The sequence below is a fragment of the Telopea speciosissima genome, chromosome 7, assembly GCF_018873765.1.
Source record: "Telopea speciosissima isolate NSW1024214 ecotype Mountain lineage chromosome 7, Tspe_v1, whole genome shotgun sequence".
In the NCBI taxonomy this organism is placed as follows: domain Eukaryota; kingdom Viridiplantae; phylum Streptophyta; class Magnoliopsida; order Proteales; family Proteaceae; genus Telopea; species Telopea speciosissima.
This window is the reverse complement of record NC_057922.1, coordinates 5,709,562-5,731,459: the sequence shown is the minus strand read 5'-3', so window position 1 is coordinate 5,731,459 and position 21,898 is coordinate 5,709,562. Positions and strand designations below refer to the sequence as shown.

Sequence of the window (21,898 nt, the reverse complement as noted above, 5' to 3'; positions counted from 1 at the left end):
AGTCGCAGGAATCAAGTTTCATGGAATGCAATGTTCACAGTTCTTGGAAGCTAACCAGGTAGAAGCTGCCGGCCGCTTATTTGGTGAAATGCCCCAGAGTAATTCAGTGTCTTACACATCGATGTTGGCAGACTTGTCCAAGTTCAGGTTTTGTCTCTGAAGCCCGTGAGTTGTTAGATTCTATTCCGATTCCTCAATATAATGTTTTCTCATGGACAGCCATGATTTCTTGTTACTCTCAGAATTGTTATCCTTCGCTTGCTTTAGAGCTTTTCTCAAGTTTTTATGGTGATTTCTTCTCCTTAAAGATAACACTCAATTCGTTCACATTTACTATATATTCAAAAGCCTGTTTGGACTTGGAAGCACTCACAACAGCAATTCAGATCCATGCTTTCATAGTAAAACTGTTAGATGACAGTGTAGAATCTGTTTTTGTTCAGAATTCCTTGATTGATTTGTACTAGTTAGGAATCTTAGCTGTTGCAGAGAATCTGATGTCCCTTAGAAATTAAATCGCAGTGTGAGTTCGTTATTGTTCCATCTTGGGACGATCCAATTTTGATTCTTCAGCAGTCCTTTTGGTTGATGTTTTTGTTCTTGTTGTTTTTCTCTTTATTTGTCTGATGCATAGTGCTCTTTGCCTTGCACACACATACTTTGAATTACAATAGATGATATAGAAATAGAACGACAACATCCATTATTTATTTGTTGTATCTTAATTTACAATCCAAATTAAGAGGACTCCATCCGTTCATGCATATGCATGCTATGAAACCAGTATGAATCATCTCAACCATCGATCCCACCCAAAATTAATCAGAGTAGAGAAGTCATGAAAATTGGTTCCTGGTCTTTCTCGTCCAATTACCACTGGCAACCCAAGAGATGAGTACAATAATCAACACAACCCCTGTTACCAGTGCAAAATCATACAACAGCTGAGGTGTTGGAAGAACTTTTGATGGTACTGATTTAGAAATAACATTGAGAGGGACGATTGGTGTCCACCAAACATAAGTAATTAGAAAAATGCATAGGGCGATTTGAAGTGGACCACGCAGAGGGTATCCTACTGTGAGGTTGAATAACAGGATTGAAGATATAATGAACCCAAGAAGATTACAAAGCATGACAAACGAGTAACCATGTGGATCATAAGTATACCAAATCGGATCTCCAGCAAAGTGTGTTGGTACAGGATCGTCGTGGCCACTATTGATGTGGACATCCTGCCACAAACCACCAGGAGGGGTAATTCCAGTCTGGTAGGTTGCTGTTGCAATAAGAGCAATTACTACAAATAGTGCATTCCTTATATCACTGGGAGTATCAAAGTCTACCCTGAAACTGAAATACTTGAGCACTGGTTTTACGTAACGAGTATACACCCATTTCATTATGCGAGAAGTTATTCCTGTTTCTAGCTCAATATCGTCATGGGCTCTCTTAGCTCCAACACCACGAAGGATACTTTCTACTCTTCCCTGGTCATCCTGTCCCCTTGGAACCCCCTCCTCGTCCTCCATTAATAAAAGATCCAAGGCTGTAAATCCATGTTTGTTCTTCGAGTTGACCTGCACAGCTTTTCTTACAAGGCTATTTCTGCGAGTATGAAGCAATAGCTCGACCATCTGTACAAGGTAAATGTAAGATGGAATTTATATCTTTGAATCAGTGTGAATGATGTAAGAGATTAGTTAAGAATAATAACTGTACGTACCTTAACCTTCTTATGCCCTCTTAAAAGTACTACTGCAAGCTGCAAGACATTATTGCCTTCTTGGTCTTGCCAGCTTAAAAGATCATGTTGCCGGTGATGTAGGAGCCAATTCAACAATTCTTCGAAGATTTCAATTTTATCATTTTTCAACGCCAGATGAAAAGCAGTTTCCTCCCTAGAAGTTAAATCCATGATAGATTTGGGACAACGGGAGAGCAATTCATTTAAAACATCTACATGTCCGGCAATGGATGCACAATGAAGAGGAGTCATTCTCCCCTTACCCTTGAGGTTACAAAGATGATCACCATCGACTGCCAATTTCTTTTTCATTTTCTCTAATCGCCGTCCATCGTCTACTTTCAATAGAACTTTCACAACCTCTAGGCATCCCATATGTAGAAGCCAAGTGCATAGGGCTAAATCCATCTTGGTTTAGCTTCATACTGAATGAAGGCTTCAGATTTAAAATTTCCATGACAAAAGAGGGATGATCATGAATTGCAGCCAAATGTAATGGAGTATTAGTGAATGGAATCTTATCGACTTTGTCAAGAATATATGGATCCTCCCCAAGTAATGCATACAAACTGTCTACATCTCCGTTCTGACCTGCTTTAATCAATCTCGGATCCATTAATTATAAGGTGACTGACTGCACAAACAACTCCATTCTCTCCTGTACAGATATAAAACCCCTTCAAGTTCAGACACCAATGCTTGCACAAGATGGAATAGAAAGATTATCTAATAGCAAGAGAATATTCATGGATGTTTTAGGACTTCAGATGATGCATTCCACTTGGACCAGACACTTAGGGAGCTATATGGACATATCTCTTTAATTATGCTCCATCATGAATTACCATACCAACAAGAGAAATCCAACACCAGCAGAGAAGCCATGATGAGATACAAAAGAAAGAAAAAACTACGCATGTTGCGACACACAGGGTTTATATTACTCATTTTCTTGATTCTGAAATGACTCTTAAAATGATATCAATAAAACCCATTCCAACTTGTTCATCATAACCAGAGAAAAAAAATTGCTATTAAAGAGAAACAATTTTTTTTTAGAAACGATGAGATTAGTGCAGGATGGAGAGGAAAACAGATGGGTTGCAGAGGGTAAGGAATGTGGAGGGAGAAGATACTAAATAAATAGCAGGGCTAGGTGCAGGGGCAGGGGCAGTGGAGGGATGGGGGGTTGCAGGGAAGGATGAACATGGTGATTGGAGAAGGTAGGGTGGAGAAAGTCAGGGATTAAATAGTTAAAAAAAATAAAAAATTTAATGGAGTATCACTGCTTTGAATAGTTTTGTAAATCCAAATTTCTAAACCCAATAGTCTATATTTTTTGTTAAATGAAACAGTAAATAGGTTTTTTTTTTTTGGTAAAGGAAACATGATTTTGTGTAATCTTGTAATTTTTTGAAGAAAAGAGAGACTGCCATAAAATAGTTTTTCATGTAAATTTGCTCAACTCAAGAAAAGAAAAGAAAAAGCAGATTACTATGTTAATAAAACCCACTTCAAAGAAATAAAGAAATTAAATAAATAAATAAAAGTGGTCCGGAGGATTCTTTCTTACTCCCAATGAGTCGTCCCTCAACTCCCAACAGCCAGCCAGCAAGCCAGTCAGTGCTTCTGTGAAGTAAACTTGAAAGCCAATATATAGAATTGGCTCATCTCTAATATGCATATTTATATATAGTGAATGGAAGAGCCACGGTCGTTCTTTGTGTTTTGTTGACAAAAGGTAACATTGCAATTTGAAAGTCAAAAGTAGGAAATCACTCACCTCGCACTTTGTCCATTGTGACATTAATTCAACAGTGTGGACTGGAGGGTGCATATCGTCTGCCCACCTACTCCTTAGCAAATGAGGCCAAAAAAAGGTCCACGTGGTTATCAGCCCATTTTTAAAATTATAAAGAGTGGTGGAAAAACTCTTGTAATATTTCTATTTGAGATAGTGTATTTCTTCCGATCTATGGAAGAAATTGGATAATTTGTATATAAGCAAATCCCTTATAAATCAATTATATTTGAAGCAACGATTATATATTTTGCAGATAAAAGAAGGTACACAAATAAATGAGCAACTTGATGAGTTCAATAAAATCATTATGAATTTGAAAAACTTTGATATTAAAATTAGTGATAAAGACCAACCTTGATTGTGCTATGTTCTGTACCTCTCAAACGTTAGTATTTCGTTGATACCCTTTTTTTTAATTTTTGAGGTAGAAAATTTCGTTGATACCCTACTATATGGAAAAAATACAATTTCTATTGAGAATGTTAAAGCCTCCTTGAATTTTCAGTAACTGAGAAAGAATTTATTTGAATAGAAAATCAGGTAAAGGGTATGATTGTGAGAGGTAGAGATAAAACTAGAGGCTCAAGAAGTAGAGGTTGTTCAAATTACCCAAATCCCTCTAATAGGGGGCAAAAATGACCACCCTACCCTTGCTTGAGTTGGGTCCACCCTCGAAAAATTATCTGCTCCATTTCCCAAGTTCTTCTAATAGGGGGGTGGACACCAGCCCGGCAGTATGTTCGGGCAAGGGGTAGGGTGATCATTTCCGCCCCCCTATTAGAGGAACTTGGGGAAATGGATCTGGCAGTGAAATGATCCCCACCCGCACCCCCACCCTTATTACATGGACTTGGAAAACTGGACTAGGTAGGAAATAAATCAGATAATTTTCCAAAACAAAATGCGTTTGTTGTATCAACGAACTGGTCGCGTGATAGTAGTTCCATTGTGTAATGTTTCCTCGAAAATTTTGGCGCGAACTAAAACCGTTAAACAGAAACAGAGCTCACAGGAGAAGTCTTTTTTGATGAGGCGATTATGATTTGGACGAAGATGATAACAGATTACGTTAGAGCGGGGTAAGTACAGAAAGCAATGAAAGTGTTCAGAGAGATGAGTGGCAGGAATCAAGTTTCATGGAATGCAATGTTGACAGATCTCTTGGAAACCAGCCAGGTAGAAGCTGCCCGCCGCTTATTTGGTGAAATGCGCAAGAGAAATTCAGTTTTTTTACACATAGATGTTGGCAGGATTGTCCAGTTCAGGTTTTGTCTCTGAAGTCCGTGATTTGTTCGATTCTATGCCGATTTCTCAGCATTATGTTTTCTCATGGACAGCCATGATTTCTTGTTACTCTTAGAATCGTTATCCTTTGCTTGCTTTAGAGCTTTTCTCAAGTATTTATGGTGATTTCTTCTCCTTAAAAATAACACCCAATTCGTACACATTTACTATTCTTGTGAAATCCTGTTTGGACTTAGAAGCACTCACAACAGCAATGCATAACCATGGTTTCATGGTAAAACTGTTAGATGACACTGTAGAGTCTGTTTTTGTTTAGAATTCCTTGATTGATTTGTACTCCAAGCTAGGAAGCTTAGCTGATGCAGAGAATCTGATGTTCCTTGGAAATTAAATCGCAGTGTGAGTTCATTATTGCTCCATGTTGAGACAATCCAGTTTTGATTCTTCAGCAGTCCTTTTGGTTGATGTTTTGTTCTTATTGTTTTTCTCTTTATTTGTCTCTTTGCCTTGCACACACATACTTTGAATTACAATAGATCATATAGAAATAGAACGACAACATCCATTATTTATTTGTTGTATCTTAATTTACAATCCAAATCAAGAGGACTCCATCGATCCCACTCAAAATTAATCAGAGTAGAGAAGTCATGAAAATTGGTTCCTGGTCTTTCTCGTCCAATTACCACTGGCAACCCAAGAGATGAGTACAATAATCAACACAACCCCTGTTACCAGTGCAAAATAAGACAACAACTGAGGTGTTGGAAGAATTTTTGATGGTTCTGAATTAAAAATAGAGTTGAGTGGGACGATTGGTGTCCACCAAACATAAGTAATTAGAAAAATGCATAGGCCGATTTGAAGTGGACCACGCAGAGGGTATCCTACTGTGAGGTTGAATAGCAGGATAGAAGATATAATGAACCCAAGAAGATTACAAAGCATGATAAACGTGTAACCATGTGGATCATAAGTATACCAAATCGGATCTCCAGCAAAGTGTGTTGGTATAGGATCGTTGTCGCCACAATTGATGTACACATCCTGCCACAAACCTCCGGGAGGGGTAATTCCAGTCTGGTAGGTTGCTGTTGCAATAAGAGCAACTACTACAAATAGTGCATTCCTTATTTCACTTGGAGTATCTAAATCTACCCTGAAACTGAAATACTTGAGCAATGGTTTTATGCAACCAGTATACACCCATTTCTTTATGAGAGAAGTTATTCTTGTTTCTTCCCCAATATCTTCGTGGGCTCTCTTACCTCCAACACCACGAAGGATACTTTCTACTCTTCCTTGGTCATCCTGTCCCTTTGGAACCACCCACTCCTCCTCCTCCTCCTCCTTTAATAAAAGATCCAAGGCTGTAAATCCATGTTTATTCTTCGAGTTGACCTGCACAGCTTTTCTTACAAGGCTATTTCTGCGAGTATGAAGCAATAGCTCGACTATCTGTACAAGGTAAGTATGATGGAATTTATATATATATATACATATCTTTGAATCAGTGTGGGACTCAACAACTGCATTATAATGTACAGAGGAAAGAATGATGACTGATGTAGGAGACTAGCTAGGATTAATAACCATACCTTAACCTTCTTGTGTCCTCTTAAAAGTACTACTGCAAGATGCAAGACATTGTTGCCTTCTTGGTCTTGCCAGCTTAAAAGATCGTGTTGCTGGTGACGTCGGAGCCAATTCACCAATTCTTCAAAGACTTCAATTTTATCATTTTTCAATGCTAGATGAAGAGCAGTCTCCTCCTTCGAAGTTAAATCCATAATAGATTTGGGGCAATGGAAGAGAAATTCATTTAAAACATCTACATGTCCAGCAATGGATGCACAATGAAGAGGAGTCATCCTCCCTTTACCCTTGAGGTTACAAAGATGATCACCATCCACTGCTAATATCTTTTTCATTTTCTCTAATCGCCGTCCATTGTCTGCTTTCAATAGAAGTTTCACAACCTCTAGGCATCCATATGTAGAAGCCAAATGCATAGGACTAAATCCATCTTGGTTTAGCTTCATACTGAATGAAGGCTTCAGATTTAAAATTTCCATGACAAAAGAAGGATGATCATGAATTGCAGCAAAATGTAATGGAGTATTAGTGAATGGAATCTTATCAACTTTATCAAGAATATATGGATCCTCCCCAAGTAATGCATACAAAGCGTATACATCTCCGTCTTGAGCTGCTTTAATCAATCTTGGATCCATTAATAGAAGGTGATAAGTATCACTGCACAAACCACCCCCCCCTTCTCTCCTGTACATATATAAAATCCAATATAGATTTGAACCATTTCTAATTATGCATATATGTATGTATATTGAATGCAAGAGGGTGCTCATGGGTTCAAAACCAGGGGCCCTAGCTAGATGTCATTGTGATGCAGGTTTCTGACCACCTGTGAAGAGATGCGAGAGAGAGAGAGAGAGAGAGAGAAGTCGAATAGTGTGAATAGAAGAGAATCAAGAATGATGATCAGGACATATCTCTGTTGCCTTAAACGCGCATTTAGCATGACCGTTTCTGCCAGCGTGCATGATATCTACAAACATCATTAAAGAATGAGAACTTTAATTTGGCAAACCATAAAAGCCAAAAATGGTTTAGGTTGTATCTTGATTTTGGATTTGTGAAAGTTGACTCCACTTTATTTCCAAAACTGGAATACTTGCTTGTTCCAAAATTTTTTTTATTATTATTTTTAATAAGAGCAAAACTTACGAATGGTATGCAGATCTATCAGTAGACAAATATTTGGGACGAAATTTTGCTGCTACACTAGTTGTAGAAATGTTCCTGCTACAAGGCTGGCAGCCAAGGAAATGGAATCTTAAGGGGTATTTTAGAAAATACTAAAACCTAGGAGAGTATTTATGAACCCAAAGGGGAAATGATAATGTTGCAATTCTAATTGTTGGATAACTATTACATTTGATGATAAAATTCAAAGTCTAATTCAATCAAATATCCTTTTGTGTTATAGCATGAATCCCATGTATATCCATGCATGCATATGGAACTCCCATTACTATAGTGAAATATCTCCTATATCTTGGTTTTCAAATATCTATTTTGCCCCTAGACAAATTTTTTATTTTTTATTTTTTTGCTAGCTCCCAAATATTGGAAAAAATTTTGCTGCTACAAGGCTAGTAGTCAAAGAAATGGAATAATTCATTTCCCCTTTAGATTCATAAATACCTTCCTAGGGTTTAGTATTTTCTAAAATACCCCTTAAGATTTCATTTCCTTGGCTGCCAATCTTGTAGTAGGAACATTCCCACGAAATTTCGTCCCTTAATAAGCTAATGAAGACTCGTCATGCAAATGAGTTTTTCCCTTTAAATATTCATTTGTTTCCCTTTTAATGAATACAGACTTGATTGAATAGTATGAATCTTAAATGGATAAATATTCTTCCATTTTATTTTTTTCTATAAGTCAACAGAGAAATATATTAAAATGGACAAAAAAGATTATATTCCGCCAGAAAATAAACCAAGAATCAAATAGATAGGTTACTCACTTTTGATATTGCCATCAACAAGAAAAACTATTTAAAGAATAAGTAAATAGATATAATGGATGCCCGAAAATACACTCTTATTGGCCCCGCATTAGCACAGGGGTCATGCAACAAAACCATTCATTTTTTTTATTAAAGTTGCGGAGAGGGTTCTTTAAAAGGAAGCGTACCTTGAGCCAGCGAGGGGACAATGGGAATATGCACAGAAGTATCAGTAGATGCGAGATTTCCGCTTTTTCATGGAAGGTGGGGTAATACTTTAATATCGCTTTGTGACTGGGCGCAAGGGTCAAGTTGCCTTTCAAGGTTCCACAACACCCCCCCCCCCTTCTTAAAGTTGCGGGTAAAACTGTGCCCGATATGTCCGATCCGAATCGGTGTGGCGACAAGAACCAGAGTTCCTGAATCCAGACTCAAATTGAGTGGATCCCACAAGTCACAACTCGCCGAGTTGGGCATATGGGTTTATGTTGAATGAGCACTCATTGGCAAGTCGTCGAAACGTTCGAAAGTCCAAAAACAAAATGCGTTTGTTGTATCCACTTACCGGTCGCGAGATGGTATTTCCATTCTCTAATGTGTCGAAGATTTTGGCGCGAACGAAAACCGTTAAACAGAAACAGTGCTTGCGGGAGAGGTCTTTCGATGAGACCGTTAAATTTTGGACGAAGATGATAACAGATTACGGTAGGGCGGGGGAACCACAGAACGCAATGAAAGTGTTCAGAGAGATGCCTCGCAGGAATCAAGTTTCATGGAATGCAATGTTGACAGTTCTTTTGGAAGCCAATCAGGTAGAAGAAGCCCGCCGCTTATTTGGTGAAATGCACCAGAGAAATTCAGTGTCTTACACATTGATGTTGGCAGGCTTGTCCAGTTCTGGTTTTGTCTCTGAAGCCCGTGAGTTGTTCGATTCTATGCCTATTTCTCAACATAATGTTTTCTCATGGACATCCATGATTTCTTGTTACTCTCAGAATCGTTATCCGTTGTGTGCTTTAGAGCTTTTCTCAAGTATTTATGGTGATTTCTTCTCCCTAAAGATAATACCCAATTCGTACACATTTACTATTCTTGTGAAATCCTGTTTGGACTTGGAAGCACTCACAACAGCAATGCAGATCCATGCTTTCATAGTAAAACTGTTAGATAACAATGTAGAATCTGTTTTTGTTCAAAATTCCTTGATTGATTTGTACTCCAAGCTAGGAAGCTTAGCTGATGCAGAGAAGATTTTCAGGTTGTTAAAGTGGAAACATTTGAGTTCATGGAACATTATGATGGCAGCTTATGCCCATCACCTCCTGATTGATAAAGCTTTTGGAATTTTCAGTTCGATGGGAGAAAAAGGTACTCTTTCATGGAACATTATGATATCAGGGTTTTCAGACATTGGTTGTTCTGCCAAAGCTTTAGAATTCTTTCTTCAGTTAATGAGGTCACAGCGGCCACAGACAGAGCCTAATCCATCTACTTACACAATCATTCTGACTGTTTGTGCTACCTACTGCATGCTTGAAATGGGAAGACAGATTCATACTTGCACCATTAAACGTGGTCTCCATGGGAGTAATGCCTATGCAGGCAATTCACTGATCAATATGTATGCAAGATGTGGAATGGTCAAAGATTCAGAACAAGTTTTTGGTGAGATGCCTAATAGAGATGTCATTTCTTGGAATTCAATGATACTAGGACTTGGGCAGAATGGGTATTGCAGAAAAGCACTGGAGGTTGGAGAAAGTGCACTAGAACTCCACATCTATAACCAAAATACCTTCATTGGGTTGCTACAAAGTTGTAGCTATGGGGGATTAGTTGATGAAGGGTTGGAATACTTTAGCTCCATGAGTACAAAATACTGCATTGAACCAACCTTGGATCATTATATATGTGCTATTGATATGCTTGCAAGAGCTGGTAGGGTAGTTGAGGCACATAATTTCTTGCTTAAGATGCCATTTGCACCAAATGCCATTGTTTGGGAAGCTCTTCTCAGTGGATGCATGCTTCATGGGAATGAGGAGGTAGGTGCAATAGCTGCTCAACAGCTTCGGAGTTTGGAGCCCTGTAATGTTGCTAGCTATGTGATATTAGCAAATATATACAGAAAAACAGGAAGACTGGAAGAATCGACTTGGCTATTCAGTTTGATGAATAAAATTGGTTTGAAGAAGGAATTGGGTTGTAGTTGGATTGTTTAGAATTGAAGGTCTACTCTACCGTGCAAGACCTTTAGGATTATTGGAGGTCTTTATGTACCATTACTGCTTACGAGAAATCCTGGCAATGGGATTTCATTCAAAACAATCTTCATCAATTGAAGATGCACTAAATGAGGTGTGTTGAAATCATCTCCCTATCATTTAATAAGTCACCCTACCACCTTGCTTATGCAAACTGTGATGTCCAAGCTTGACAAACTAGAATCACGCTTTTCAAAGGATATTCTGTGACATGAAGTATAAGAATAATCAGGGAAAACATCAGATGATGCTTTGATCAAACCAGGAATCTCAAGGTAAACATCAGCTGGTGTCATCAGCATGATTTCTGCCTCATCTGGATTGTAGAAGTCCAACATGGATTCATTGGTTCTCAAGATCTCTTTATGGGACTGCATTGCCTAACCCAATCCTACAATGCCAATTCCTGTGCATTCTTCTGCGGCGCAACAATTGGCCTCCTACGACAAACCACCCCTATCATAAGAGCATCATAATTATACACATCTGTGCTTGTTGTGGCTTCCTCAGTCTTAGTGAGCTCATGAGCAAGGTAGCCAAGTGTCCCTCCAATATGGATTGTTTGAGGATTGATGTCATGGTCATATATTCTGGATAGGGAAAATTCTCCAAGCTTGGCATTTAGGTCTGCATCTGTTGGGGCATTGCTTGCCTTCACGTCCCTGTGGACCACCCTTTGGTTGCATTCTTCATGGAGATATAACAAGGACTCTGCAACTCCAGTCAAGATCTTGTTTCCTTGTGTGTACTCTTTGGTTTGCTGAACAAGAGCTTTTTGGGACTCCCTTGAAGGCTGGAGCATAATAAAAAATAAGGAGAGTTGATCATTCCTTCATGTAGCTGAACCAGATTCTGATGCTTAAGCCTTCATGCTTCTTACCTCTGCTACAAATTCTTCCGTTTCCCACCTCGAATCATGAGAAATCCTTTTGATTGCCACTTCAAGGCCTGTGCTAGGGATTACCCACTTGTAGACATTCCCAAACCCTCCTCTTCCAATAAGGTTTCGGTCTCCGAACTCCCTTATGCTCCATGTAGAGCTTGGAATATTCGAATCCCTTGATTTTCCATTCTTCAAATCCCTTGTCCCATGCTTTAGCCTTCAGACTGCCTGAGATGCACCTGAGATCACTAACAAAACTAGAGAGACTGAAGCCAAACAGCTTGCACTGCAAAACCATTCTTATTTTGGGTTTCACTGGAGTTGGGAACTCTGCAAGATCTAAATCCTCAGCTCTCTGACCAATCCTGAAGCGCGATTGTACCACATTATGCACAGCTGATAATAGACCAGTGAAAGAAGAGAATCCTGCATATATGTATTCATCTGTGATTAACGAGAGGTCAAGGGGAATGAAATCAAAGATCTGTCAGGCCTTGGGATGTGAAAATGCGAGATTGTCACATTCATCAACATCCCCTGGGCACTGTATTCAATACATGCTTGAATCAGTTCTCTACTCTAGAGATCGATGGAATAGTTTTTATTGGAGTTGCTCTCGGTGAAATAAGCTACAGGTTCAGACATCTGAGATCAAGCTATCCACATCTGTGCCCACATGGTTATCAATGAAGTCACTTAGTTCTAAATTCTGGTTAAGTTCGAACTCTTCTGCAAGCAAAGGAGCAGAGAACTCAGCATTTGGGAGGCACCAATACCAGTTAAAAAGAGCACTCTTGTGTTCTTTAGTGGATAAGAGAATGAATCCAAAGCCATGGCCTCCAAGGAATGATGGAGAAGACGAATGTGGCAGTGTGGCATTGAAGGAGACGAGGAGAAGTGCTTGAATTGCTTTCCTTGAACCTCAATGGAGAAGGATAGAATATAAGGCCAATGAGCTTTGGAGAATCATTGGTTTCTATTAAAATGCCATCTGGTGCTACAAGCGATGCTCCATGTAAGCTCAAATTTTCTAGGTGAAACTCGTTGTAGACAAAACTGGTCTCTGAAATTACAAACCCAAAGAAAGGAAGTTGCAGAAAGACTCTTAAAGCTGCCATGGAAAAATTTGAGAAATGAATCTGAGATTAGAAACCCAAGGAAGAAAAGTTGTGAAGAAGATTTTGAATGTTGAAGGGATTCTTGGTGATTAGCATCTTGATGTAAAAATAAATATGAAGGTCCATCCTTTTTTCCCCCCTTAAATATGGTGAAAATTGATCTTATGTTGTATTGAACAGCTTCCCTAGAACAGTAAGAATGGACGAAATTCCACTGGAAGGCAACATGGTTTTCATTATAACGCAACATTTTAACCATTTTCTAGTTTGTCCTTTCCTTTCATAATGACCACGAACTGATCAATTCACTAATCTGGATGAGTTAAGCAGATGACATGTTGTAGGATTTAGAGTTGCAAAAGCCAGAAGGCCTAAGCAAAGATCACCCTCCTGACCATATAAGATGACATGAAATTACAAATTTTCTTTTTTTTTTTTTCCACGTTTTCTTCTCCCCGTTTTTCTTTGGGATGGTTACATGAAATTAGAATTTCAATGACCAACAAATGAACGCAATATAGTACTAAATATTACCATGAAACTAAAATCTGCAATGGCCAACAAATACAGTCTTGTTACGAAATTCGTCTAACTTAGGAAGTTATTCCAGAAACCTGATTAACACTATTCTTGTCCAAGCTTGACGAGCTAGTTGAGATACTCTTTAAAGAGGTCATTCTGGAACTTGAAAGTTCAGAAAAACTAGTGTGAGCATCCAATGACTCACGAACCAAACCAGGAAGTTCAAGGTGGACATCAGAGGGTAGGTGAGGAAGGGTGGCGTCTCCTAACAGAAACTGCACAACCCTTCTCATGCTTGGCCTGCAATGGGGCAGAGGATGAGAACAAAGCAAGCCAAGACTAAGCACAAGTTCTGCCTCCACTGGATTATAGAAGTCCAACAAGGGGTCAATGGCTCTTAGGATTGCTTTTTGGGAGTGTAGTTCTCTGACCCAATCCACCAATACCAGCTCCAGTGCATTCTTCTGTGGCTCAATGGGCCTCCTCCCACAAGCCACTTCTAGCATAAGAGCACCATAGCTATACACATCCAAGCTTGTTGTCGCCTTCGCAGTCCTAGTGAACTCAGGAGCAAGGTACCCGAGTGTCCCCACGATATGGGTCGTCTGAGGATTGATGCCATGATCATATATTTTGGAGAGGCCAAAGTCTCCAAGCCTGGCATTGAGGTCTGCATCTATTAATACATTGCTTGACTTGACATCCCTGTGAATCACCCTCTGATCACATTCCTCATGGAGATACAACAAGGCCTCTGCAACCCCAATCAAGATCTTGTATCTCTGTTCCCAAGTAAGAATTTTCTTTGGTTGATTGTATAATAGCTTGTCGAGACTCCCATTTGGAATGAAATCATAAACAAGGAGGAGTTCGTCGTTCCTTCTGCACCAACCATGTAGCCCCACCAGATTCCGGTGCCTAAGCCTTCCCATGCTAGTAATTTCTGCAACAAACTCTTTCATCCCCTGCCTTGAATCATGAGCAACCTTCTTGATTGCCACTTCAAGGCCTGTGCTTCGAATCACTCCCCTGTAGACACACCCAAATCCTCCTCTGCCAATAAGGTTCCTCTCTTCAAACTTTCCTGTTGCTTTTAGGAGCTCGGAGTATCTGAATTTGTGAGCTCCATATTCAACTTCCCATTCTTCTAACAAGTCATCCTCATGCTTTAGCCTTCGAGCCACCTGCAATGCACCTGAGATCATCAGCAGAAAAAGAGTGACTGAAGCCAGAGCAATCCCTACTACAAAGGCCTTGCTATGAACCAAGTTCTTGGCTTTCACAAGAGATGGGATCTTTGAGGACTTCAAATCTTCAGCTCTCCCATCAATCCTGAAGCTCCAACCTAGTACATTATGTGCTGCAGACAGCATACCAGTAGAAGCAGAAAAACCTACGTACATGTACTCATCTATGAGTGATGAAAGGTCAAGGGGGAATGAAATCAAAGGCCTATCTGGCCTCCGGATGCCTAAAGGAGAGATTGTGACATTCATCAGCTTCTCCTCCCCACTGTATTCAATCCATGCCTGAAACGGTGCTCCACTCTTGAGATCAATCGAAAGGTTTTGGTTGGAGCTACCCCCACTGAAATAAGCTGCAGGTTCAGATATGTTAGAGATCAAGCTATTTATATCAATCCCGACATGGTTATCATTGATGTCACTTAATTCGATATTCTGAACAACATCGAACTCGACTGCAAGCAGATGGGTTGAGAACTTGGCAATGCTTGTATCATTTGGGAGGCCTAAATACTCGTTAGATAGACAGCCTTGGAGATCTTTAGTGGAGGAGAGAATGAAAGCTAGTCCATGGCCGCCGATCTCTGTATACATGGGTGAAATGGAGACCACAAATGTGGTACTAAAGGAGATTGTAGGAGTAGTGATAACTGATGTGTTTTGCTTAAATTTCAGGGGAGCAGGGTAGAATGCATTGCCAATGACCCTTGGTGAATAACTGGTCAATGATAAGATGCCATCGGGTGTAATGTGTGATTCTTCAGATAAGCTCAAATTTACGTTGTGAAACCCATTGTAGATGAAACTGGTTTCTGCAATTACAGACCCAAAGAAAAGGAGTTGTAAAAAGATTCTTAAAGCTTTCATGACCAGATTTCAAAAGGGTCGTCTGTTCTTAGAAAGCTTAGCTACTCCACACAAAGGAAGGTAATGAAGAAGATCTGTGAGAGTTGAATAGATTCCTGACGACGTATATAACAAATATGAATAAGCAACTAAGCCAATCTGCAAGAAACATGGAATCCTTATGGTCCAACAAGAATCTTAGCTACATGGGACAAATATAAACAAATTAAAGGCTCACTCTACAAAACTAACTATTTGTTTTGGTGGGTCTGACTCTGCCATGTAATTGCTTGGATTAATTATTGGATGGACCAATAGTTATGATCTTCTAATGTTCTTCTCAATAACTTGCAATCTTACATAACCCCCCCCCCCCCCCTCCCTCTTTTGGTGTTGCTGTATTGAGCTCTTTTCTGGTTTTCCACTGTGTTGGACATGTATGTATACAATGTGTATAATGTGAGAAGTTATACTGGAATGAACTGAGAGTTTTGAAGCAGAATGGCTTGATCATACCTGGATTGGTTGGAATCAGTTCTTGTTGAAGATGTAGATTATATGTGTGATTTCTTTGTGTTGCTGCCTGAACTCTCTCCTACTTTATCTTGATACAATAGCAAATATCATGTGCATTACCCACACACACACACACTAAGCCCATCTTCACCTACTTACAATTACCAATACAAGACCTGATTACTTATGTTATTTACACAATGTGAGCTAAACATATAATAATAAACAAGATTAGTTGTAGATAAAATAAACAAGAATAAACAGGAGTAGCCTGTTGAAAGAAGTTTAAAACCCAAGATGGCAACTAGCAAGAGGTCTTGAATAAATCAATAAGCTAATTAAAAGCAAGTTGTAATGTTTTATTTTATTTTTTTATTTTTTCTTAGTATTATACTCTTATAAAATATAAAGATAATGCTTTACTGTCACATTTATGGTCTTTTTTTCTTGATATAAATGTGATAAAACCCATAAATTGAATGGTTTGGATCACTCATTTGGTGGGTCTTATTGGTCAAGTGGGTGTTTGGTCCATTTGAATATGACTTCATTCAGTGGATTATTCTCGTAATCTCCCCCCACCCCCCCCCCCCCCCTATGGAAGAATAAATGATTAAATGGAGATGAGATGAGGTGCTTTCTCTTGAACCAGTAGTTTTAGCTTCTTTTGTATAACTTCTTATCCGGGGAATTGTGACGTTATGGATTGGTTTCTCTTTCGGAATACAGATTTCCATAACGCTCGGAAAGCAGTGGATGGACTTAACCAAGGTTTTCAGTTCGCAGTATTGGCGCCAGTATCGGCGATACTATTACTGATACGGATTGGCTATACCAGTCTGTATTGGGCTGATTCCAGTAAAAAAAATAAAAAAAATCTTTGACTGATACAAAACAAAAAAATAACCTTTTTTTACCATATCGGCCTATAATCATACATATTGATGTCGTATTGATATCATACCGATATAAAAGGTTCTTTGAACTACCTGGGCAAGGTACACTAGCACCTCTATTTATTTCCCCAAAACAATAATGGTGCCAGGTTAGGATCCACGATTTCCCATAAATAAAAAAGGTAGGATCCACGATTTTGATGCCATTTAAGTTCATGTCCAGTCTGGTAACCCAATCACTTCCTGGTAAAGGGTAAGATGATAAGATCATGGATCAAAGGTATCGGTATCATATAAATCATATCGGTATCGTTGGAGACCAATACCGATATCAACATGATATTTATACTGATTAGTGGTATTTGTCAATACATGGTCTTTTTTAAATAATTATGGCCGGATACCAAATCAATATGGATGTAAAGGTATTGGTATAAGTGTAACTGGAGACCAATACGGCCTTTGATACCAATACCTATAAACTTGGGTAAGGTAATACAAATTGATAAGACACAGGGAGCCAGCCGAACAGGGGAGTATGCATCAACGAAGTGCAACAAAATGGCATCGTTCATTGGAGGGCAGCGATATCATTGCATGTGAGGAGGAGAAAGAGACACAGAGATGCTAGTAGACCTAGGGTTATAGTGCACAGTATTGGCACAGGTATTGGTCGCCACCAATACTAATACCGATATGGACCAGCCGTATCAGGGCGGATCAGACCGTTTTGTCCTCCTCTGTTCCAACAGCCCTATTGGCCTATCCAATCTCAATACCTAAAACCATGAGGGCACCCTGCCCCGTGGCTCAAAGAACCTTTTCCCACACCCACTTTTTTCCAACAGATGAGATGAAAAGCACGGAAACATAAGGTAAGGTACAGGGTTTTAGGAGTCGGAATCTGCTAGGACATCGGTCTCTGTCGATATCAACCTGGAACGCCCCGTATCGGTCTAGATTGGACAGATTTACCCCTGTTTTAAAATTACCTTTTTACCCTTGAGCCGTACCTATCGTCCGATATGGGATCGCTCTTGGATTGGGATCAGGGAATGCTGAAATCAATATGGATCGGGCGATTCCACCAATCCACAACAGATTCCTAAAAGCATGGTGGGGAGGATCCATAAACCAGACCAAAGAGCCCATATAGCTGAAGCTATTACCAACTAATGTGCCTCCAGATGCAAACTCTTTCGACCCAGCCAACTTTCACCTGATCAATATCTTCAGTAACAACTCAAGCTTCCTTTAGAACTTGGGTACTCACCCTGAAGAAACTAGAAGATTAATTCTGAGACGGGGTAACGCAAGTTTTTGCTGAGAACCACACCATTTAGTCTTGATCACAACACAGCCAACATTTTCAGAAACATAATCATTAGTATAGTATCACTCTCCACTTCACCTTCTTCCTATGATACACTATACGTTGATATTACTTTCTGAGTATCAAAAGATTTCCAGTCTTCCCATTCAAACAACTCATTGATGTCAAAGATTGAGCAACCAGCTAAACAAATTTAAAAAAGAAAAGAAAATGAAAAAATACCTCAGTGATATCATACCCCACATATCTCCCCTGCTAATCATCTAACCTGCAGAAGGAAAAGAGGATTCCCAATCATTTTCCTCGAGCAATCTAGTTCCCAAGAAGAACCCAGTCTCAATCACTGGTAGCTTTCAACAGCAGCAAAGAACATTATAAAACAAAAATTATCTCATACTTGGGTTGTAATGGAGCTTTATAAGTTCAAAAACATTTCAACTGGTTACAGAGAGAGAGAATCATGGTGCAAAATGATGACATAAAAATCTATATGATAGAAGTACACCCATGATGAATAAATACTTTCTCTCTCTACAGAACCAGATACTGCACATAATCAGATAGATGACATACAATATACTGCAAATGGTTTGCAACACCATAAATTCAGTTTTTTATGTTAGTTGAAAGGACACTGCTTCTACAATACTAGGTTTCATCGGGCTTTTTCTTGCACGGCCTGATTTCCTTTTTATTCTCGTTACAATTCAGAATTGATCTGCAACAATAAAAAGCACATCAGTAGGAGAAATCCAAAATAAAACTGGTTTCAATCAATAAAAAGCAGAGGTAAGAATAACACAAGGACACGGCTGCATTGTAAGACAAGGATACAAAGTGCCAAACAAACCAGAAGCACTAGCATAGTAGCATGTTTGTACACTAAATTTCATAAATAATCTCTAACTTAGTTCAAGTCAGGATGAAAAGTACAAGACAACTTAATAAGCTGCTGTAAATGAAAATTATTCAGATGGTTTATATAAAAACAACAGATGCACAATAAATTTTCTGATGATTGTGCCAATATGTGTCTGCATGAATAGAGTGTCCAATGAGGGACTGATTTCTAAAATGCCTATTACCAAGGCTATAAGAATAAATTCTCTACAGCCAAAATCCAACACAGGGAACAACAAGCCTGCAAAATAACATGTCTAATCAAGTAAACTGATAAATAGAGGAATGAGGTTTTTGTTAACAAAATCTGAGATGGGCATTTCCTTGGAAAGAACTTACATTCAAAAATATGAAGGCACCTACTCCTAGGGGAGAGAAAATTTTAAACCATAAAGGAGATTGAAATCCTCTTCCATATGTGCCCCCTTTTTTACTCCCTCCTCCTGAAGTGAATGCACTATCCATCAACAAGAAATAGAACAATCTGACGAAAAAAACCAAACACATGAAGCATGGCAACTCAACAATACTGGAACAAGAAGAAGAAGAAGAAAGCACTGCACTAACATTTGGAATATAATAAATTGAAAGTTCAAAGAGAAATATACAAAGGATTGAGAACTTCAGACTTTCTTAGAGGAATTCTAAAAAAGAAAGAAAGAAAAAACTATGACCCATCAGTGACATTGGGTCACAATACATGAAACCAAACTGTACATAACAGACAAATAATCAAATAGCTATTTATTTCTGGAAACAGAAGACCAAGATATGCAGTCCTTCATGAATTGAATCTCCTTCATCGCTTTACTAAGAGCAGATCATAACTCCCACATCTTGAATTCCACAAAAAGGCATCAGAGTCAGATCTTCTCAATCTTGTCGGCCTTCACAACAGGATTTGCTCTGGCGATTGCATCCTGGCCAGCGGCTTTGTAATCAAAAAGGCAATTGTGCTTGTCAGAGTAACGATGGAGAGAACAAAACGTCTGCCCACATCTGCACTTGAAGCCAGTCAGCCCCACACGCTTCCTGCAGAAGTTGCAACGGTTTGCCGGTAGCTTCTCATGATCTTCAGAGGTGGAAGCTTCCTCAGTCGGAGTAGCCTTAACCTCCTGAACCGTTGATTCAGTCACAGCTTCATCGACCTTCTTTTCCACAACTGCCACAGCTGCAGTAGCTGCTTTGACTTCCTTCAGAACGAAATCTTTGTAGCATTTGGAGCAAAGATTGTTAGTGGTAGCAGTTCCATAAAAACCGCAGTTATTGGCGCAAAGAACGGGAGCACTTGGCGGCTGGCAGGCGGTTTCCTCGATTTCCATTTTCTGACTCTCCTGCTCCATATCGACAAGGAAACCCTAGACAATTCAATCAACCAATGAGCCAATGTTAGCCTAAGAAAAAATGAATATTTTTTTCTAAGGAAATGAAGAATTAAAACCCTTAAATTTCATACTCCTAACCAACTTTCAGAACAGAGAACCAAATAGCTTTCTACTCGAAATCCTAACTGGTTGAACAATTATCCAAGTCGATCCCTGAATAAGAAAGAACCAGGGGATAGAGTATCAACACATGTGATCCTCCAATCACCAAAACCCTAACCAACCCGATTGCAAAACAGAAACAAAGAGTACCTGAACCATCAGTTCAGGCATCCACAACTGATACTAAACACGCAACCCTAATAGATCCATCTTCGAAACCTCCCATCGATTACCCAATACCACAAACTCTAATTCAACAGTAGGATAAATTCCCAATATATAAAACCAGAAATGAAGAAAAAAACACGGAAAAAAACGAAACTTTAATTACGAGAGATAATATACAGTTGGAATTGAGATCTGGGTTACCTACCTGAATTCGATTAGTCCGTTTTCGGATTCTTTCCTCTTTTAGATGGTTTCGATATACAGAGATTGGGATGATCCGTCAACACGAATTGCTTCGGAAGAGAGGAGAGAAGCTCCTCTCTCCTTCGGAAGTGCCGATTTCAAAACGAGAGAAATCTCCAAACTCTTATCTAGATTGATTTCTCCAGATGAGGCTTTTTGTTGTTGCTTTGTTTTCTTGCTTTACCATTTTTAATTTTTCTTATTTTTTTTCTCTAGCATTCGATATTGGATCCTTCCACGGTCAGACAACTCTGACACGAGCGCTCGAAGAACAATGCACGAGACGAGAGATCTAACGGTGAGGGAATAAAAACGAAAAGACCTAACAGAAACGTATACGTCTGGGTTCAGGACTGAGTCCTCCGCATGGAATCGTCAGTACTCAGCGGTAGCCGTTGAGAATTGAAAGCGCGGGACCCACCATTATCATGATTCAATCAACGGTCATCAATTGATCCGTATAAAACACAAAACATTCGAAAGTCAAATTGGTATACTATCTCTGCAAAAGTGGTAAGGTGTGACTCAGGTCCAATAAACAGGATGCGGGATCCGAATCGGTTATGGATCGGATAGATATCGGTCAGAATCGGTGGAAATCGGCAAAAAAAAAACACACACGTTAAACCCTAGTTTTCATAGGGGATCAATGTCATCCAGATTGGTTAAAATCCGAATAATCCGATTCGATTTTTCAAACCCTAGTGTTTTTTTTTTGTTTTTTGTTTTTTTTTTAATTGGTAAATGAGAATAAACCCTAGTGTGAAGTGTGAACTCTTAAATTATGATTATCTAATTTTAACTTAAACTCTTAATATTTTTAGAAATTATATTTTTGAAATGTAATATATAAGATTTGATTTCAAAATAAAGTACAATTTTATAACATATTTGAAATGTTTTGAAGATTTTACACAATCATGTGATGTAATACATATTAAAAAAATTCCACTTTATTATTGATTTGATTTTATTCTCATTCCATCGATTTCCCTTACAGCCAACAAAACCTACAAAATTTTCTTTTTATATCAATCTAGTTGGGGCTTTATTCCTAGCACCACTCTATTGGGCTTTCTTTCTTTTTTTTTTTTGTTATTGTAAATATTGGGCTTTCTTGTTTCTAACCATAAAAGAGTTACATCCC

The 21,898-nt window shown here is 38.9% G+C and overlaps 5 protein-coding genes across 6 annotated transcripts; 1 reads left to right on the top strand and 4 right to left on the bottom strand.

The window, feature by feature from the left end:
• Positions 1-836: 836 nt before the first annotated feature.
• LOC122667421 (ankyrin repeat-containing protein BDA1-like) lies at positions 837-7,092 on the bottom strand. The gene is made up of 2 exons (XM_043863687.1): positions 6,395-7,092; positions 837-1,637 (listed from the first exon to the last, which is right to left on the bottom strand). Exons 1-2 carry the CDS (start codon positions 7,085-7,087, stop codon positions 837-839), a joined length of 1,494 nt encoding a protein of 497 aa, XP_043719622.1. The 5' UTR covers positions 7,088-7,092.
• A 1,811-nt stretch (positions 7,093-8,903) lies between these two features.
• LOC122666890 (pentatricopeptide repeat-containing protein At2g13600-like) lies at positions 8,904-13,387 on the top strand. The gene is made up of 2 exons (XM_043862987.1): positions 8,904-10,884; positions 13,359-13,387. The coding sequence occupies exon 1, from the start codon at positions 8,907-8,909 to the stop codon at positions 10,551-10,553; it is 1,647 nt and encodes a 548-aa protein (XP_043718922.1). The 5' UTR covers positions 8,904-8,906; the 3' UTR covers positions 10,554-10,884; positions 13,359-13,387.
• On the bottom strand, positions 10,987-12,312 carry LOC122667420 (putative L-type lectin-domain containing receptor kinase V.1). The gene is made up of 3 exons (XM_043863686.1): positions 12,255-12,312; positions 11,564-11,904; positions 10,987-11,388 (listed from the first exon to the last, which is right to left on the bottom strand). The coding sequence occupies exons 1-3, from the start codon at positions 12,310-12,312 to the stop codon at positions 10,987-10,989; spliced, it is 801 nt and encodes a 266-aa protein (XP_043719621.1).
• Positions 13,190-15,383, bottom strand: LOC122667419 (L-type lectin-domain containing receptor kinase SIT2-like). Its single transcript, XM_043863685.1, has one exon. It carries the CDS (start codon positions 15,227-15,229, stop codon positions 13,190-13,192), a length of 2,040 nt encoding a protein of 679 aa, XP_043719620.1. The 5' UTR covers positions 15,230-15,383.
• Positions 15,384-19,397: 4,014 nt separating this feature from the next.
• Positions 19,398-20,753, bottom strand: LOC122668820 (zinc finger A20 and AN1 domain-containing stress-associated protein 9-like). 2 transcript variants are annotated; one of them, XM_043865360.1, is made up of 2 exons: positions 20,714-20,753; positions 19,398-20,211 (listed from the first exon to the last, which is right to left on the bottom strand). In XM_043865360.1, the coding sequence occupies exon 2, from the start codon at positions 20,194-20,196 to the stop codon at positions 19,717-19,719; it is 480 nt and encodes a 159-aa protein (XP_043721295.1). In that variant the 5' UTR covers positions 20,197-20,211; positions 20,714-20,753; the 3' UTR covers positions 19,398-19,716. The 2 variants fall into 2 exon arrangements, with proteins under 2 accessions (XP_043721295.1, XP_043721294.1); XM_043865359.1 differs by lacking the exon at positions 20,714-20,753 and adding an exon at positions 20,317-20,397.
• Between the last annotated feature and the right edge of the window lie 1,145 nt (positions 20,754-21,898).

What these genes read in the sequence shown, in the direction of transcription:
- LOC122667419 (XM_043863685.1), bottom strand. Translation starts at nt 15,229, where the DNA reads ATGAAAGCTTTAAGAATCTTTTTACAACTCCTTTTCTTTGGGTCTGTA.
- LOC122668820 (XM_043865360.1), bottom strand. Translation starts at nt 20,196, where the DNA reads ATGGAGCAGGAGAGTCAGAAAATGGAAATCGAGGAAACCGCCTGCCAG.
- LOC122667420 (XM_043863686.1), bottom strand. Translation starts at nt 12,312, where the DNA reads ATGGCTTTGGATTCATTCTCTTATCCACTAAAGAACACAAGAGTGCTC. An exon ending in AAGAGTGCTCTTTTTAACTG is followed by an intron (nt 11,905 to 12,254) that starts GTATTGGTGCCT and finishes ACATATATGCAG; the next exon opens with GATTCTCTTCTTTCACTGGT. An exon ending in GGGTTTGGGAATGTCTACAA is followed by an intron (nt 11,389 to 11,563) that starts GTGGGTAATCCC and finishes ATTATGCTCCAG; the next exon opens with CCTTCAAGGGAGTCCCAAAA.
- LOC122666890 (XM_043862987.1), top strand. Translation starts at nt 8,907, where the DNA reads ATGGTATTTCCATTCTCTAATGTGTCGAAGATTTTGGCGCGAACGAAA.
- LOC122667421 (XM_043863687.1), bottom strand. Translation starts at nt 7,087, where the DNA reads ATGTACAGGAGAGAAGGGGGGGGTGGTTTGTGCAGTGATACTTATCAC. An exon ending in GAGGACACAAGAAGGTTAAG is followed by an intron (nt 1,638 to 6,394) that starts GTATGGTTATTA and finishes TACCTTGTACAG; the next exon opens with ATGGTCGAGCTATTGCTTCA.